The sequence below is a fragment of the Nicotiana tabacum genome, chromosome 22 (genome assembly GCF_000715075.1).
Source record: "Nicotiana tabacum cultivar K326 chromosome 22, ASM71507v2, whole genome shotgun sequence".
Taxonomy (NCBI): domain Eukaryota; kingdom Viridiplantae; phylum Streptophyta; class Magnoliopsida; order Solanales; family Solanaceae; genus Nicotiana; species Nicotiana tabacum.
This window is the reverse complement of record NC_134101.1, coordinates 113,601,372-113,615,283: the sequence shown is the minus strand read 5'-3', so window position 1 is coordinate 113,615,283 and position 13,912 is coordinate 113,601,372. Positions and strand designations below refer to the sequence as shown.

General features: G+C 35.4%; 2 protein-coding genes across 11 annotated transcripts; both read right to left on the bottom strand.

Annotated features, from left to right (window-relative positions):
* Window positions 1-512: 512 nt before the first annotated feature.
* LOC107801825 (uncharacterized) lies at window positions 513-2,191 on the bottom strand. Of its 2 annotated transcripts, none has more exons than XM_016625216.2 (4): window positions 1,818-2,191; window positions 1,525-1,727; window positions 1,127-1,358; window positions 513-878 (listed from the first exon to the last, which is right to left on the bottom strand). In XM_016625216.2, the coding sequence occupies exons 1-4, from the start codon at window positions 1,924-1,926 to the stop codon at window positions 763-765; spliced, it is 660 nt and encodes a 219-aa protein (XP_016480702.1). In that variant the 5' UTR covers window positions 1,927-2,191; the 3' UTR covers window positions 513-762. The 2 variants fall into 2 exon arrangements, with proteins under 2 accessions (XP_016480702.1, XP_016480703.1); XM_016625217.2 differs by having other exon boundaries at window positions 1,127-1,352; window positions 1,818-2,183.
* Window positions 2,192-3,681: 1,490 nt separating this feature from the next.
* Window positions 3,682-10,731, bottom strand: LOC107801826 (uncharacterized). Of its 9 annotated transcripts, XM_075243937.1 has the most exons (5): window positions 8,347-10,731; window positions 6,399-6,478; window positions 6,129-6,208; window positions 5,008-5,078; window positions 3,682-4,695 (listed from the first exon to the last, which is right to left on the bottom strand). In XM_075243937.1, exon 1 carries the CDS (start codon window positions 10,599-10,601, stop codon window positions 8,478-8,480), a length of 2,124 nt encoding a protein of 707 aa, XP_075100038.1. In that variant the 5' UTR covers window positions 10,602-10,731; the 3' UTR covers window positions 3,682-4,695; window positions 5,008-5,078; window positions 6,129-6,208; window positions 6,399-6,478; window positions 8,347-8,477. The 9 variants fall into 9 exon arrangements, with proteins under 9 accessions (XP_075100038.1, XP_075100035.1, XP_075100039.1 ...); XM_075243934.1 differs by having other exon boundaries at window positions 6,129-6,478; XM_075243938.1 differs by lacking the exon at window positions 5,008-5,078.
* Between the last annotated feature and the right edge of the window lie 3,181 nt (window positions 10,732-13,912).

The following is a 13,912-nucleotide window of genomic DNA, read 5'->3' as shown; positions in this document are numbered from 1 at the left end:
AAATTCATATATATAATTTGTTGTAATTTTAGTAGATTATACACATAAATTTATGCTTCGTGTCAAAAATATTATGTTCAATTGACCCGTAGCTTAAATGCTACATCCGCCCTGAGTCCTTGCGATATCTATGGCATTTCTTTCATCGATCTTAATTATTCTCATCATCATGAACCCCTCTGTTTACTCCTCAATATAGTTGTCGCATGTACTCTATATTAAGATTTGCAGTACAAATTGAGGAGGTCCACCCAAAAAGATAACTCACAAAAAAAAAAAAAAAAAGTGTAAGATGATATCGTTCAAGAAAGAAAGTATAATCGTATGTTTTGTTAAATGAATATCTGTAAATTTGAATCTCTTCGTTTATAGATTAACATTTATAAATGGTAGAATGTTAATTTGCAGGCAATGAACCTCCCCATTCTTGCCACAATTGATCTGATTGTAGATTTACTCAGTGCTATTTTTCCTGCAGGGAATTGTGCCTTTTGGTATGGTAAGCAGATGAATTAACGAGCATAGACATTAATTTTGTCATATAATTTAGAAATGGATAATTATCTAACAAACTCTCGGGTGCTTATCTACAACAACGGCCCAAATGGAACAAGAATTTCCAAGATATAATGAACAGATAGGCTTTTGTTCACTACAACCTATCAGCACTACCACTTGTCAAATTGAACAACACCAAAAACTAGAATGCTCCATCTAAATCTATAAGCTACTTTGTCCATCAATACCATCACTTCAAATTCTTTAAAGGAAGAAAATGTGTGTCAAAGACATAAGAACAACACCATGTAGCATGAACTTGGAAGCGCGAAGAGCAGTGCCACCATCAGCTAGGATGTGCTCAGCAACATTGAAGAAACCTGTAGCCACATTGTACAATGAGTTCAACTTCTATAGTAAAACAATTTTTACACTCGAGTCATCTAAAAGATAACTTCAGGTATAAGAGGTGGGATTAATAATCTGACAGATTACGTGCTACAACAAGTTAAAATATATTGATAAAATCCTTTCAGAAGTTGGTTAGTATATCATTTAGTATTGCCTAATATTCTTCTCAAGAATACATTTTTGTATAGTAAAGTATACGGACTGGAGAAAGTTTAACCTCTTCTAGGGCCATAGCTACATCCTTCCTTGATAGTCTCTTCGACCACCCTAATGGTGGCCTTATTATAGAATCTGAAGTTTGACAGTATATTTCCAAGACAATTTAGCACAAGGTGTGTCTCCTTCAAGCATGGTCCGCTGCAATATTGATCGGTATATTCAGGTGGTACATTGAGATCCCCTGTCTCAGTCAGTCTATAAGCCTCCTCACAACTACTGTATATCTGCAGCTTCATTTGAAGTAAGTTACCATCATTAATTATTGCATTTAACTGTATTCCATATACATACTGTTTCCAACTATAAACTCACATATATAAGCGATTGTTTCTTGCTTAATTGCAATATATATAGGCAAAGACTAAGTGAGAACATTGATGTCTAAGAATTACTTACCTGCTTATCGTTGAAACATCGCAAAGCTTTAGAGAAAAGATAGCCAGGTTGAGCATCAGCTGTGCCAGTGCCACCCCCATATTCATGAGGATAATCTCCGTTTTGCGATGAATATCCTCCATTTATGCCTCCATAATTTGGCAGATATTCATTTTCAAGTACTCCTGCAGCTGCGGTTTGAGTCCCATAATCATCTGCTTTCCCTGTCAAGAACAATTTGCATTCACATAAACTGTCAGATAACTAGAAGATTTAACATTGGAACAAGAAGAAAAGTAGAAAGCATATATCACCTAGTGTGAAGGAGAAAAACAAGATGCAAGTCACAGCTAAAGCTTGAAGAGAATACTTCATGTTAATGGAAATTGCCATCTCAAAAAATGAGTAGTATATGACACTCATATTTCACAAGTTTGTGCTGATTATATATAAAGCAAGTAGTGCCTGAAACCAAGATCTTCTGCTGTATTTCACACGTAATAGATTCCAGAAAGTGAATAATTAATTTCTCCAAGATTTAAAACAACCAAATTTTGGGGAATGTTCTACATTGAGGATGGTTGTCGATTTTATATTTGAAAATTTCTATTATGGTATGGAATTATAAGGAAGCTTGTAACTGAAGAATCTACAATAGTCAAGTAAAACAAGAGAAATTTCATGGGGAAAAGTAAAAGAAATGGGTGATCTGCTCGATGGAAACTTAAAATATTGGATGGTCTAAAAAGGTGACTAAAAGCAGAATGCAGCTGAACTGCAACGGCCATTACTTGCTTGAGGTCTTTTGTATTAGAAATCAAACCTAGAAGATCCATTCTTGTGCTGGAAGTTACCGTCAACAATTTTCTAGAGTTTTATTGGATGTAGTGCCGTTCGTTGCCCAACTCACGCCATTAAGGGATTTTTTTAAAAAAAAAGGCAAAACGGAAAAGGCAATTCTCTTTTTTTTTTTTTGGCGTTCAGATCTGCTAGCACACACTGTTTTAAAAGGCATTTTCGGGCGAGCCCTGGGCGAGGCACACCAAAAACGCCCCAGGCGATGGTGTGGGACGAAAGTCTCAAGAGGCGTACACCCAGGCGTTCGGGGTGTACGCTCAGGCGTATGCCCCGGGCGTTCGGGCATACACCTGGGCATTCGCGACGCGTTTTTTTTTAGTGGGAGGTAACCCCTAGAGACTTTTTCAAATTACAACAAATTTTGTGAACAAGTCCTTCATATAATACCCAAATTCTCAAAAGTCAGCTTGGTAATTATTCAAAAGTTTTAAAAAGGAATTGAAATGCATTAAATTTAAAAGTTAAGACATTTTTTATTGATTGAAGCCCTAACTCATGGTCTTTCCTAATTCTTTATCTTGTCCGCTAGTATGTTAATATCTCCCAAAAGCAACGAATATTAATTTTATTTTACAAAAACAAAGAGAACTTCATTCTCCTTCATAGCTGCAAGTTCAAAGTTCAAATTGCAGGTTAGTCATTTTTTTTGTTCCTCCATATAAAAAACTTTATTCTTTTAGATTCAAGTTGCTTTTGCTTGTAAGTAGCATATAATATATATTTCATATATTTATAGTTTTCTTCAATTTGTATGCAATTTTACTTGTTTATAAATATTTACTGTAATTATATTATTTTATAAAATATTAAAAATTAAATACCTATGGGGTTTACGACTCGCTGTCGCATATATAAAACGCATCGCCTTTTAAAACACTGCTAGCACACACCACAATTATTTTATTGAGCACCTTTTACCTCCCACCTAACCAAATGCTAAAACCAAAAAAGATTTATGAGGTGCCAGCTCGCATATATTGGGTAATTCTACCTATCGAGTACTAAAAACAACCGAAATTTTACGAGGGCTAGCTTGCGCACGCCATAACTCTTCCATTGATACCTACTACCACCCATACAAGTATCGGGTAACTATACATGCCATGTCTTAGAAAGAAAAAAGTTTTACAGGGTCAGCTAGTTTTTTTTTTTTTTCATGTATGCATAGCAAAAATCTTGAAGGCTACATGGAGGAATATGATAAACTTAAAACTTAGTCCTAGGTCAGATAGCAGCAACAGAACACCCAACCTCCCAGAAGCAAGCCAGTGTAGCTTTGGTGGGTAGGAATAAGGGACAGTATGAAGACCTTCATTCATTCTTTAGATCAGAATATCAAGAATTCACTTTTAAGTGTTCACATTAGCAAATGTTACATGTGACAGAACAAATGGATAAATCGTTAGTCCTTGTCAATTCAGTCTATACAAAATTTCCAAGAGGAAACCTGCTATGGTTCCTCATTCAACCACTAAGTAATAGATAACACTGATACAGGGAGATGTATCTTGAACTCTTGATGATTCCTTAGCCAGTAGTACTTCTGGGAAAGATAGGAACCCACAGAAATAGTGAAATAAGGTGAAAGACCAAGCCCAGCTTCCATTTGGAAATATTAAAGATGGGGCCGCGTCACTTCTTCGTGATCGTTCCTCTTTCGAGTCTTCTCGGTTAAGGACCGAGAAGCAGTTGAACTTCTGCCATTGTACATTCCTTTAAACCACAAGAAGAATCTTCAACTGGCAGGAAACCATCCTAGCCTCGAAAGGCCAACTTAGAACACAATATTGATACTTTATGACCACAGATGCTGAAATTAAAACATTTTCAGCTAACACAGCTTTCAATGATCAAATATTTCTTTTTCCTTTACGAGAAGGGGCTTAAACCACATGTCAAGAGCCTATATTGCTAGCCAGCTTATGTTTACATGGTTGAAGTAGTCAAGAAAAACTTCTTTCATAGAAGATGCATGAGCACAAAGACTTAAACCGGTCACGAGTACAGTTCACTCCATCTAGACGAGAACAGAGATGAAAAGGAAGAAAAAATTCATCATCATGTATGGAGGCAGAGAAAAACCTTTTACAAATTAACACCCAGGTTTCATGTATAAGATCTAAACAAGGGCTCCATCTTCGCGTTCACAGTGAAGCATCCATAGTAAGTATTGGTTTGGTATTGATAAGAACGAGCCAGTAATTCCTTTTCCCTTTAGTCAGTTCCTTGATCTGAAAATCAGATTTCTTAGATCAATTAAGCACCTCATTATTATTCCAAATCTGACAGAGAAACGAGTGCATGTTGCTTTGCTTTTAACAGCTCATTCACCTCCTGCGAATAAAAGAAGGATGAAAATAAACTAAAAGTTAAAGCATGAAATTTTTCTTCATCCTCATTTTGTAGAAAAAGTTAGCTGAAATATCAAAAATTACCACAATTTCAACCGCAAAGTAGATATAAAACATCAAGATGTCACAGAGGAGATATACAACGTGAAACTTTCGCAATCCAAGACAAGCAAATATTAAAGGAGATATACAAAGTGAAACTTTCACAATCCAAGACAAGCAAATTATAATGTAAACCAGCTTAAACAGCAATCCAATCAGATATGAAACATCAAGATTTTAATAGAAGAGATACCTAAAGTTAAACTTGCTGTTTCTCCAAGGCAGATCAATCAAAGACTGCTGCTCCTTGGAAAAGCACAGCCACTCCTCATATAAAAGGAGAGATCTATTAGAATTGTGGCACAGGCACATATATGCATGAGTGAAAATGCTAATCCCATACACTTTTCTACAGAAGTCCTAAAAAACAAGAATTATTTAATACAAATACTCTTCTACTAGGAGAATCTAAAACAATGCTTTCTATAACATTATCAATAGCTAAAAGATTGAAGGTCCTTGGAAACCAAAGACTCAGAGGTGTTGCAGAAATTTCCTAAAAGTATAGGGTGTTCATGTGTAGCCATGAGATTTGGAGTGCCTGTGAAACATATCTTCCACACTGTACCTAACATTTGTGATAGCTACAGAATACCATCTCAGATCTAACAATGTTTAATCAATAATGTAAGTCTTGTGGTTTAAGAAATTGTTAAGCCAGAGAAACTAAAAGCATGAACTACAACTGGGAATCACACTTCACACATATGCACCTATCATTTCTGCTAGTTCACCATTATTAGAAAATCTCCAATTGCACAAATATTGTACATGGACAATGTTGTCCAATTGAAACCACCAAAAGTATTGTCGGACTTCAACCAAATCCCCAAACTACAACAATTCTTTTATTTTCAAAATTATGCAATTGATACACACAATGAAAGTGCTATAGAAAAAATTTATGACAATGGAGTCCAAGTCAAATCCGCGTGCATCTCGACTAATTCACCAGGTACCTGCTACTTCTCACTAGTAAAAATTATTGGGTAACTCTGTCCACCACTACTTAAATAGAAGGGAAGAAATCACCTAACTCTTTTTGCCTCCGCTGGAATTTGAGTCCATTCCAACTTCATTGACGGCTAGGTCACCTTTGGGTGCTCTGCGAACATTATATGATTCTTTTCTCCTTTTTTTTAATAATGGCTCTACAAACATTATATAATAGTACAGCGTAATTAAAAATCCTCAAATCAAGCCAACTATCTGTGCAAACGGGAGAATCCTTGTTACACCTAAAATAGAGATTAGATACAAACGGAACATAACCTTAACCTATGGAGTTTTAATCCTTCAAACATTGTACTAAACCTTTTTTCCCAAATTGTATGGAAATTGCATAGCCTGTCTTATTTCCTTGTGTCCATCTTGTCCTCCAATAAGCATTGCCTCTGCCACAGTTATTGGGTTAACCCATGAAATATTAAACAAAACGTAGGTAAAACCGACTAAAATGCCTGCTTTTGCCAGCACAATATTAAACATGGGCTGACGGCAAAAATTTAATTAAATGATCAAAGCATTGGTTGTTTAAACAAAGGTTCAAACAAAATGTTAAGGGATCTAGAGAGTTGAGTATACCTGGATGCTTCTTTGTTCATCAATTTAGGACCGGCTAGGAAGATGTACATTCAGGAAACCTAGCTCTCAACAGCTTCTTACTAGTCGGACATAGGAATATTCAAAAAATCACAGAGTAATCTTTTCTTCTTTATTTAAACATTCACAAGAAGTAATTGAGTGTACTACTGACAGTAGTTCCACAGGCACTTCTTCGTATTTCGAAAAGGAAAAGAAAACATCACTGTAAGACGACTTTCCAGAATATTGAAATAAATAATAGTAGCATAAAAATCATTTTTGTTTCGTGTACTTCTATTTGGTGTGTAAAGAAAAAATTACTGTAGCAAAGGATGATTGAGACTCCTTATTTGCTAAAATTGGTTGAGTCACCCATTCATGCACATTCTTCTAAAAAGTTTGGCATATTCAACTGATGAAATTCTTTGATATATAGGATGAAAAAAAAAATACAATGCTGAATGAGGTGATCAACATCCTCTTCATGAGCGTTATACATACAACACAGCTCACTGAAACTCTTGGCCTCCTCAAATTGTTGGCTGCCAAGGTGGAACCTGACGCTGCACTCAATGCGAAGAAGCAACACTATTAGGTGCCTTGGACTTCCATAACGACAACAATATCGGGTTTGACCCATCCCCATTAAGTAAAATGTTATAGTATGACTTCACTGAAAAGCTTCTTGTGGATCCATTCCATATTAACTTATCAGAATCTTTTTTATCAGATATTCCATATTAACTTATCAGAATCGCCAATTAGTGTTCAGTAAGAACTCTTCTACATCATTCATTCTAATCCTAATTGTATTACTAAGAGATACGTCAAATGATTGGGTCCACTGCACTTATAAGTAATTCAGCAATTGTAGTCTTTTTAGCTGTCATGATGGAGAACACATTAGATAATTCAACTTTCGGAGTATCTCTACACCTCACAGCAAGCCCAATCCTATCTGACTGCCATTCCTGGCCAAAATCAAATTAACCTTAAGAAGTCTATTCCTCACGAATATGGTCTTAAGAAGTCTAGAATTATTTTTTCATGCCAACACATCCTGAGCAGTCCTGAAATTTAGCTCTGACAGCAAAACGTGACTGCTATATTTCAAAATCCCTGATGACTCCACTAAGATGATTGCATATGCCATCTCTGACTAATGCTGTTTATATTTCACCGAAACAAAGAAGAATAAAGCAGTTCTGTTACAAATTAAGCCCAACGTACAATTTTCGCAGTTGACAAGTTATATTGGATGCTTCAACTAACATTAAATTCAGAACTGCTGCTTAGTAGTAATAGGTCACACCTAATTGCATACCATAATAACATTAAAAACAAGAGAAAATACCTTTCTCAACAGAATACTCAGATATTTGTCTATTGAGAAAGTCTTGTGACATCTTTCTATTTTTATTCTGTCAATTAAATAGGAAAATTTATGACCACAAAACGATCACAAAAGTCAACATCCGATCATCAGGAGTCATAGAGTAGCGCCTTTACTTTATACACTTGTCAATTTCTAGTCCATTAGACTGGCACTATATTATAACCAAATCCCACTTTTCCCTCTCAAGACATTTTGAAAATCGTTTTCGGGAAAGGAATCAGATTTAACCTCCTGTCTGTCTAGTAATTCTTTTTATCCTTCTTGCCTCCTTAGCATCTTTTACCATTAGGGATTTATAATTGCAAATATAGTGACCAAAGGAGCAAAGATTGGAAGAAGTTATGCTTTAATTAGCCATAGGCTTTTCACTGTCAAGTATCAACCAGAAAAACACCAAAATAATAAACAACTTAGAAATCAAACACACATATTTATCAAAAATAAAAGCGTATACGGCAACAAAAGAAGTAGAAGAAAACGAGGAAAAGATCAGAGACATAGAGGAGATCATAACATCAAACCTATAGTAACTTATCAAGAAAACAGTCATACCTATAGTACATTTGTCTCCAAAATTATTGTGTAGAACCCAGCTTGTTGAGTCAATAGCTTATGTCCATGGTGGGCTAAGGAGCAGCATAGGTTGTCAGCATCAAGTGATAATCAATCCTAAAGAAAAGATACTATGAAGCAGTAACGGGTTCCAATAGCATCCCCTTTTCCCTGCACTCCCTTAAAACATCCCGAGCTTCTTCACTACATCCTGATTGAACAATTGAATCAAAATATAATTTACATGTGGAAGCGTCGGGGATGCATCCATTTGCTTCCATTGACAAAAACAAGTTCTTAGCTTCATCAAATCTCCCCAAGTTACATAAGGCCCTAATAAATGCACCGTAAGTATGATTATCAGGGCTCAAATCCAGCGTCAACATGCTTACAAGAAGCCTTTGTGCCTCGTCAATCTTATTCATCCTACAAAAACTTTGAATTAAGGCATTGAAGGAGAAAACATCTGCTTTTATTCCATCATCTTGCATTTTTCTTAATAAGTTCAGCGATCCACCAACATCTCCCAGGACACAGAGTGCACGAATTAAGATATTGTACGTAACAGCATTTGGAGCAACTCCCCATTCTACCATCTCAGTGAAACAGTCTAAAGCATCGTCAATCCGGTTTACTCTACAAAGGCTATCAATCAGTGAACTAAATGTGAAAATGTCTGGTCGAAAACCATGTTCCAGTAGCATGACCAGTAGCTCACGAACCTTGTCAACCTCCCCTACCTTAGAATGTCCACTAATAAGAGTGTTGAAAGTTACAAGATTGGGAGCGAGACCTCTCTGAAGCATGTCTTTAAAAGACTCTGATGCTTTGTCCATCATTTTGATTTTGCATAAGCAATCAATGACCCGGTTATAGAAGAATGTGTTAGATACAAAACCATCCTTAAACATGTGGAACAAATATTCATTCCCCTTTTCTACTTTCCCTGCTTTGTAAAGAGCATCAACAAGTGCAAGATATATATCAATACTAACCTTCATACCTCGAACAGTGATAAAGTCTAACATCTGACAAGTATCATCAAGCTCTAATCCTTTGATTAAACAAGTCAGTACAATGTTAATAGTTGAATTATCCAGGACGTAACCTTTATCAATTGATATTCTTAAAAGTTGGGCTGCTTCTGTTGGCAAAGAATTAGTACTAAGGCAATGTAGCATGGAAGAAAAAGCTATATCAGGCAAGGCAGATTCTTTCTCTAACCATCTAGATAATAATTCAAAACCCTTATCTGGTGGCATACAACGAAATACCCCATTAACCAATGATCTTACAGTAGCTTCAGTAGGAACAATAGTCCTATCCTTCATTATCCGGAAGAGTTCAAAAGCCTCGTCCACCCTTCTAGCATTACAAAACCCATCAACCAAAATGGTGTAAGTAAACACATTGGGAGAGTATCCCGCTCCTTCCATCTGTTTAACCAGACGAAGCGCTTCCTCCACAACCCCAACCTTACAAACTCCATGAATGAGAATATTATACGTAAACCTATCCGGATTACAATTATCCACCTGCATTTGCTGAAACTTTAGATAAGCTAAGTCAAGTGAATTGGACTTGATCACCGCATCGATCACTGCATTATACAACCTAGTAGTAGGAGTGAGTCCCAAATAAGAAACCTGCTCCAATATGTCAGCACAGTACTTCCCCAACCCTAATCTCCCCCAACTACCAATCAGAACACAAAGCAAATCCACAGTAATTACATTTCCAGAGTTTCTGATATCCTGAACTAGCTCAGCTGACAACAAAAGGGGACCTCTTCTACAAAGTAAATTACCTAAGACCCCCTTAACTGATTGATTCTTGGCAAAAGAGGGACAAATATTCGAAATCCAGATGTAAAATCTAAAAGGGTGTAATGGATTTTCTTGATTATGCAGAATACTAACAACTGCTTGCTGATTCAAAGTAACCCTCTTGGCTTTATACTCATGGTTTAGCAATAAATACCAGTCATTTCTTGCAAGAATCTGAGTAAAATACTCGTAATCAATACCACTTCCTTGAAAGTTCCGTTTTTTAGCTGCAATTGAAGTGTTGGAACGCCAGTTCAATGAAGACTTACCGGGTGAAGTTTGTTCAGTGGTGGTGCTGCTAGTGGTCGCAACAGAGTCAAGATTTGAGGGTTTTGGAGTAATGGGTCTGAGGGAATTGTGGTTTTGTTTAGAGAGATTTGTGAAAGCAGGTGAAGAAGCCCTTGAAGCTAGAGAGGAGAACCCTCTCATACTCTTTCATTCCCCTTGAAATCACAGAGTTCAGTTCGGTATGTGACTATGTTTTGTTCTTTAGTGTGTTATTAATTTGACCCCTCCTAAGCTTCATGGAGAGAATTTAACCAGAGAGACCCTCCGTCTTGAATTAAAAAAGAGCAACTTGTTTTAGCTAACAATAAAAGAACACAAGATTATAATATATTGCAAATGAATTACTATCTTTTTATGAACTTCAAATTTATATTATCTTATTCAAGGATCGAGATGTATAAATAATAATTCATTCCATGTAACTTTTTTTCAATTGTTGCATCATGTCTCTCCCTTATGTTAGAAAAATTAACTTGCTTCCTCAACTTTGGAAATCCACCTTTGTGCATTATGATGTAAATCAAAATATACACCGCACATCAATAATAATAATACGATGAAATTATTTGGTTCCTGACCCTGAACCACTTGTGAGGAGAGAATGTAATATACTTTAGTATATAACGTATATCAAACTGATATAGATAACTTTGTTCTCATAAGCAATAGTTTAGCTATTAAGTGGAGGCACTCAATAAATTATTTTGTTAAACCAACTGTGATGTAAACTAACTTATCAAGATGAACTATCTTGTTGAACAAAAATCTGGAAATTATGCTCTAAATTAAATTATTGAGCAGTTACCTCGCAAACACCAGGTTGCAGGTTAATAATAATCACACATGTAACCATCTCATAGATGCATCTTACGTGGTATACATGGCAGGTGAACGGGCCCATATTCACCTTTGATATTTCCAGCATTCATGAGATTCAATCCCAATTTTAGTTGGTCTATTAATTAATGAGAACAAGCAACATAAGAGAATTCATAAAGAACCTTTTAGTTCTTTAATATTTGCCCATGTGAATTCTCTGTTATTTTGCACATCATGCTTAAATTAATGGCTAAACCAATTATGCCAATTGGAGAAATTATCAATATTGATAAACTTCAGGTTTACACCATGACGTGTGCAATTATGAATAAACTCCAATTTTATTATGATATGGGTATTTATATCAATAAACTTCTACTCTATTGTGGCATTCTTTTGTTTGTGTAGTACAAACTGGAGAATAAAGCGGGTAACTTTTCCCATACATATTACCCCGCTACAAATTGTTAGTAATAGAAGATATTAAATCTTTCCTTTATTTATAGTCTAAATATAACCAATCGCTTTCGCGAATACTTTAGAAACTCAATAAGTTTTTTTGAGACTTACTACGGCACCACGTCTTATTGATAATCAATTTTATTTCTCCAAAGTAGTATAATTGGCTCTTCTAGATCTTTCAATTAATTTTGTACTACCACATATTCATTAACATCTATATGGTGAATATCTCTTTCAAAGAGAAAGTGATACCATTATGGTCATGGTAAAAATTATATGCAAGTTCTTTTTCTTGCATTAATGTTATTCTTTAATAATCACATTACCATAATATTTTGGTGTGCAATAGGTACGTGACCAATGGCCATTCATGCCATAATAATGATATTATTTTCTTATATCATCTCAAACCTCCTTCTAGAGGTGAGTGTGGTATATTCACTACCACTAGCACGTTCATATTCTTCCAAGAATGAATATGTATTCATAAATCATATGTTGTCACATTCACATCATGAATGGACCATAATTATCTATATGTGCTTTATAAAATCTCATGTCAAATTGATGACAAATATTACTTTCACAGAGTGAAGGATTATTTTGAGAATCCTTATTGTTCTCATTACCAAAATGATGACGATTATAATTTCGTCTATTGCCACGTCCACATCCATTGATATATTCATAGTAATAATTTTGTCTTCTTTCAGACTTATCACATATTGATATCACATTCTCTTAAGGGGAATGAAAATGAAGCAAATTCAATAGGACGAGTTTTCACTTCTTGTGCCCATAATCATACATGAATTTGATCATGGTAAGACATAAAATTTTTACCACTTCGGGTGGTTATAATTTCTTACAAACACTATTAGAGTGATAATCAAACTTTGTTATCTTTGCTTGTATATAAAATCAAATTATAGAATTTAAGAATTTAAAAGAACATAATAAGGTAAAATACTTACCTTCAATTCAAAATTTATTCCTGAAGAAAGTTCATGGAACAATTGACAATCATTATGCTCAATCCCAAAGCTTCTACCAATTGGTTAGAGTCTCGTGCTGATAACGTGTTATGAAACAATAAAAGAAGAAGAAGAGTATTGCAGAGAAAAGTAGGAGGAGAGAGTTCTTATTGATTTGGGATGAATTACAATGGAATAGAACCCTCTATTTATAGGGAAAAAGTGACTTAGCCACCAAGTAACAAACCCTGGAATCCCTCTCAAATATAGACATTCACCTTAAATACAATTCTATTTATAACATTCCCCTTTGAATGTCTACTCAACAAATAATATGCCTCGTTAAAACCTTAACTAAAATAAAACCCAGTGAGAAAAAAATTCGAGAGAAGAAAAAAGAGTACACATATCTAACAATAGGCATTTTGATTGCCTCGTTTAATGATTATTGCTTATCAATTGGGATAAAAGTAGAATATCCTGTAGCTCATGTTCACACTCAAAATGGCCTTGCAGAGTCTTTAATTAAACGTCTGCAATTGATAGCAAGACTGTTACTCATGAAAATGACGTTACCCATTTCTGTTTGGGGTCACGCCATTTTGCATGCAATAATGCTAGTTCATCTCAGACCGACAAATTATCATAAATGTTCCCCGTTGCAATTAGTTATGGGTCATGAACCTAATATATCCCATTTGAGAATTTTTGGATGCGCAGTATATGTGCCTGTAGCACCGCCATATCGCACCAAAATGGGTCCCCAAAGAAGGTTAGGAATATATGTTGGGTTTGAATCGCCCTCTATTATTCGCTACCTCGAAACATTAATAAGAGATTTGTTCACTGCACGATTTGCAGATTGTCGATTCGATAAGACACTTTTCCCAAAATTAGGAGGAGAAAATGGTGAAACCAAACGGGAAATTTAGTGGAAAAATCCATCATTGTCTCATCTTGATCCACATGCCTCTATTTGTGAAAAAAAGGTACAAAAGATTATTCATTTGCAGAGAATAGCAAATCAAATGCCAGATGCATTTACGAATATGAAAAGGATAACAAAATTACATATCCCTACAGAGAATGTTCCAATCTGTATTGTTGTCCCTATTGGACAATCTTCTAGTATCATAACTAATGAGTCAAAAGCACGCCTGAAACGTGGCAGACCATTGGGTTCTAAAGATCGAAATC